At 42.3% G+C, this 5,405-nt stretch overlaps 1 protein-coding gene across 2 annotated transcripts in view; it reads left to right on the plus strand.

The window, feature by feature from the left end:
- The window catches only part of nrsn1 (neurensin 1), a 13,700-nt gene extending 11,478 nt beyond the window's left edge, over positions 1-2,222 (plus strand). For both annotated transcript variants that reach the window (XM_037677079.1, XM_037677080.1), the window contains exons 5-6: positions 1,498-1,676; positions 1,766-2,222. In XM_037677079.1, the coding sequence (XP_037533007.1) occupies positions 1,498-1,676; positions 1,766-1,869 (283 nt within the window). In that variant the 3' untranslated portion in view covers positions 1,870-2,222. The remainder of the gene's footprint in view (positions 1-1,497; positions 1,677-1,765) is intronic.
- Positions 2,223-5,405: the final 3,183 nt, after the last annotated feature.

Raw genomic sequence — 5,405 nt, forward strand, 5'->3', positions numbered from 1 at the left:
TCCCTCTCCTCTCTACTGATGTTGGAAGGTGGTGGTTTGGCATTGCTGAGGCAGGCTGAAACTTTGATTCTGAGCTGTTCTGCTTCAGCCTCTTTAATTTTGTTGTTGCGGATGGCTGACTCAGTAGCTGTGATCATCTCCACCAGAGGAATTCTACTTGGTGCAACCGCAAAGTTCAGTCCCCTGGCAAGAATCTCTGTCTCTGGCTGGGTGAGCTGTCTGTCAGATAAATTCTTCACCCACTTTTCTGTCTCTCTGGCATGTAATTGACTACTGGAGTGTTGTCCTACACTGAATGTGTTGTTATTGGAATAGTGATGGTGTTGATGAGTTATTAGTAAGTTAAACTTGTTTTGTTGTCGAGTCTTGGACTTGACATGCTGTGCTAAACGTGCCTGATCTGTACAGTCCAACACTTGCTGAAGTGTGGTCTGATCTAGACACATAGTTAGTTTCTGTTTAATGTGCTCTTCTTTGGCCTTCAAGGCCTCAATAGTAAATTGAGCATGTGATCAGCTGGTTTTGGTTGTCAGCAGCAAAACTGGTTGATCCACTCTGAGAAGGTGCTATTTAAGAGACTTAGCTGAAAACAGCACCTCAGACTGAAGAAGTCTCTCGGACGAGAGACGAAACGTTTCTACATTTTTTGTTGTTTTGCTTTGTTTTGGTTTTTTTTTTTAATGTCCAGAGGACCAGATTTAACTTTTTTAGATTTTTCTACCTGGATTATTGAGCATGCATCAGAATGTTCTTAAACCTACGTAATTTTAGCAACATACATATATGTACTGTACAGTACTGCAACATTTGACTCACCAGCTCTGCAGAACAGCAGCTCGGTTCTGCTCCTGCAGACCTACCTTGCAGCGACGAAGCCCACCGCCCTGTCCAGGTTGATGTGCACATGGATAACTGAGATTCAAGAAGCTTCAGGATTATTTGTGACTTTTCTGCTAGTTCTGTGAGCTTAATAGATAGATAGTTACTTCTGAATTTGCGTTGCAAAACTTTTCCTCCATTTTGGCAGAAAGCAGTAACTGGAAACACTGTTGGCTTCTGGGTAATATAGTTCTTTTGACTGGCGTTGCAGTGTAGGCTTACTGAAAGAAAATTACAAATTGGCGGTGCCTATTCGAAGTATTTTTTTTCGTTAACTTTTTATCTTGTACCACCCCAATCACTTGAGTAATATTAAAGTTGACAATTTTGTGTCATGTACAATCTTGTGTTGAAAAACCTCGAAAGAGTGAGTCCGCAAAAGTCGAACCACGAAGTAGCGAGGGACTACTGTATTCAAGTTCTACTGAGAATCATAGAAGCATAGGGGTTTAAGAAACTGGAAACAATACTTCTCCAACTAAAGCAACATAAATTTTTCCAATTGTCTAATCTTAGTTAGACTCTAATATTTACTATTTTTTACAATTATATTTGAGTTACTTTAACATGAGTTACATTATTTTTGCTGTAAACTGATTGTCATGTTTTGGGAAACAGCCACGCCGTCAGTTTCAATCATGCCCTGGATGTCTGTAAGCTGACTGGCGCCGTGCTGTTTTGTGTGGGTGGAACCTACATGGCCATTGGTCTCCTGCTTTCTGCTTTTGCCAAAAACTACTCCAAGAAGGAGCAATATCTCCAGCAGAGGTTTAAGGAGCGGCTGGCAGCAACCGTTGGTAAGGAAGCACTTGACACCAAATGAGAAAGTGCAAAACAAGTTGTAGGTTTATAGACGCCAAACTAACAGTGATATTCTATGTGACAGGTACACCAGTAATGAGAGCACCGACCCCCGGGGAGGGCAAAGTTCCAGTCACACTTTCCAAAGTGCAGAACATTCAGCCAGTGAGCACAAAGTCAGGGACTTGATTGAGATGCGCATGAAGGCATCAAGCAACATCCAGCTAAGGATCCAGAGCGTGCAGATTGTGTCAGAGTGTTCATTGATCCATGTGAGCAGTTTCTCTGTTTGAAAGGTCCTCTTACATCACTGCTTGTAGTGGTTTATTCCCACATTTAAATTTATCCAAATCTGTTCTTAATACTTGAGTAAAAAAATCATTTCACAGAGCACTTTTGAGAAAATAAAGCCCACAAAGAAAGCTAGAAAACCAGAGCTATTCAACAACATGACTCTTCTCCGAAGTTTTTTGTTTATTTATTTCACAAGGAATACTCAGATTTTGAGAAGAGCAAATGTGTTGAAGGGTATGTTGCTGAGGAGGCAGTGCTGCTTGATACTTTTCATGATTTGCCTTAGTTCTCAGACGATCAAACGCTGCACTGAGTACAACAGTTACTTTATTTGCTCATAGGTTGTGTTCAAAACTTATTTTCTGTGAATGTGCTTGTGCTGCATTTTCAGCTCAGCAGTTCATTCAAAGTGGTAAGGAAACCAATAACTATAAACTGTATGCACAGTTGTACTGTAACATTTTAGGCAACAAATGCTTTTTTTACACTTGACAAGTGATACAAAAATGTATTGTGATTCATTACAAGACAATGATACAGTACAAGACAATACAGTGCAATACAATGCAATATACTATGATGTGGTACCATACAGTATGATACAATAGTATACAATGCAGTACAATGTACTTGTTGTCTCCTTAGTTAAATTTATTTTGGCTCTGGAGAGTTGACGTTTTAACCTTTGCAGGAGTTTATAATTGTCAGCTCCAATTGGACACAAATGTGGGTCAGAACAGAATTAAAGTTGGCGCTGACATTTTCGTCTCATTAGGCCTCTGGCCTTGTTTCATTCCCTTTAGGAAGGATCAATAGAAGAGATCAAACTCAGAAAAAGCTGATCTAAATACAAAACAGAACATGCAAAACTGCATAGTCTGACAAATTACTTTCAGCATATCACAAAAACAGCCTTCTCCATCCCATCTGCTGGAATATTATTAGCTTTTGCTACATCTAATCTATTTCTTTTGGCTCTTTTTTCTCTCTCTAAGTGTCAAATACATGCATCTGTCCATGAAAGCATGCATATATTTATCACGGTTCTGAATCCAAATTCCACTTGTCCCAATTTGTTCTGGCTTGTGACAGCTCAGATAGACGAGAGGTGGGAAAGGATGTGACAGAGATGTTATGTAACGGGCAGATGATGAGAACACACTCAGCTCTCCGATGAGCAGCAGCATCGTATCTGACAGCACCGACAGATCTGATCTGTGGTGATTCAGACATGAGTAATGACTTCCTTCATGCTCCCACACACAAAACACAGAACATTAGATATAACACAACTACTAAATTACTTTAGAAACTTTATGACAGTGAAGCACTTTTTAAGTTTAGGAGGTTCTTATGTTTGCATAGTGTCCCATTGTTAAACTGTTGGATGAATTGTGTGCACATGGGATGTATGAACAGAATGGTACATTTGTTTTGTATTGGAACAATGTTCTAGCAGAAGTTGCTGTCAAGCTTCTAACTGTGGCTCATCATCAGATCAATGCAGGATGCTCACAGCATGAAAAGGCTGCTACAAATGCTCATGCAAGTTGACCTTTGACGATTATTTTTATATTATCTTGTCATTCTGCTTTTAATTTCAAGTATTTTGGATTTAGACGAAATGGAAAGCAAACCTACTGAAAAAAATCATGTACCATTTTGAGGAGGTTTGCTCCACCACTGAGCTGCAAAGAGAAACCAAGCTGCCCAACAAGCTGTTCTGGACAAATCTGCCTCTCCAGCACCAAGTGATGAGTGAATGTGTTGATTAATGTCATGCTGTTCCATGCTTCAGAAATACAACAGACTTTTTTTTTTTTTATCTTTCTCCTTCTCTTGGTTTCTTTAGATTATAATGTTATACCATGATCCAACTGTGGACTCTCCCACTCAGTGATACATTTTACCTACTTAGAAGTGAAATGACAAAAGCTTATTCAATGGTGTCAACTATAGTTTTCAAAGAACACAATAAAACAACTTACCCACTGCTCAGAAAGGTGTCTGTTTTTTAATACATATATTTTTCAAGTAATTCATGGGGAGTGGTGGCGCAGAGCCTAGAGAAGGTGAGCTTGTGCTCAGAAGGTTTGCTGGTTTAACTCCCTGAACCGACAACATCAAAATATGGGAGGGAAAGGTGATGTGCCCACACCTTCCTCCACCTTCATCCTCCTCACCCTGGGCCCATGAGCAAGGCCCCCATCCATCCATCAATCCATCCATACATCCATGCATTATCTTCTGCTTGTTTTGAAGTCAGGTCGCGGGGGGCAGCAGCTTGAGTAGGGAGGCCCACACATCTCTTTCCACAGCCACCTCTTCTTGCTCTTCTGGGGGGACCCCAAGGCATTCCCAGACCAACCGAGAGACATAGTCTCTCCAGCCTGTCCTGGGTCTTCCCCGGGGTCTCCTCCCAGTCAGACATGCCCAAAGCACCTTTCTAGGGAGGTATCCAGGGGGCATCCTTACCAGATGCTGAACCACTTCAGCTGACTCCTCTCGATGTGGATGAGCAGTGTTTCAACTCTAAGTATTTCCTGGATAACTCAATTTCTTACCCTGTCTCTAATGGAGAGTCCAGCTACTCTGCAGAGGAAACTCATTTCAACCGTCTGTATCTGCAATATAATTATTTTGGTCACTACCCAGAGCTCATGACAATAGGTGAAGGTAGGAACTTAGACTGACCGGTAAACAGAGAGCTTTGCCTTACAGCTCAGCTCTTTCGTCACCACACCGGACCTGGTACAGAGTCCACAATACTGCAGACATTGCACCAATCCTTCTTCCAATCTCACGCTCCATTCTTCCTTCACTCGGGAACAAAACCCCAAGATACTTGAACTCCTCCACTTGAGGCAGAACTTCACTCGACCTGAAGAGAGCAATCCACCCTTTTCCAGTTGAGGGCCATGACCTCAGATATAGATGTGCTGAATCTCATCCCAGCCACTTCACACTTGGCTGTGAACCACTCCAGTGAGATTGAAGATCACGGCATGTTGATGCCAACAGGACCACATCATCTGCAAAGAGCAGAGATGGAATCCTGAGCCCGCTGAACCGGAATCTCCCCACCCCCTGGCTGCACCAAGAAATTATGTCCATAAAAGTTATGAACAACTGGCAACCCTGGCGGAGTCCAACTCCCACCCTCAAGGGGTCCGACTTGCTACTGGCAAAATGAACCAAACTCTCACACCACTTGCAAAGGGACTGAATAGCCCATAACAACAGCTCCCCCAATCCCAAACTCACAGTGTACCTAGAGGAACATGGTCAAATGCCTTTTCCAAGTCCACAAAACCCATGTAGACTAGATGGGCAAACTCCCATGACCCCTCGAGGACCCTAGTGAGGGTAAAGAGCTGGTCCAGTGTTCCACGGTCAGGACAGAACCCGCATTGTTCCTCCTGGATCTGAGG

The sequence above is a fragment of the Nematolebias whitei genome, chromosome 5 (assembly GCF_014905685.2).
Source record: "Nematolebias whitei isolate Nwh7 chromosome 5, NemWhi1, whole genome shotgun sequence".
Classification (NCBI taxonomy): Eukaryota; Metazoa; Chordata; class Actinopteri; order Cyprinodontiformes; family Rivulidae; genus Nematolebias; species Nematolebias whitei.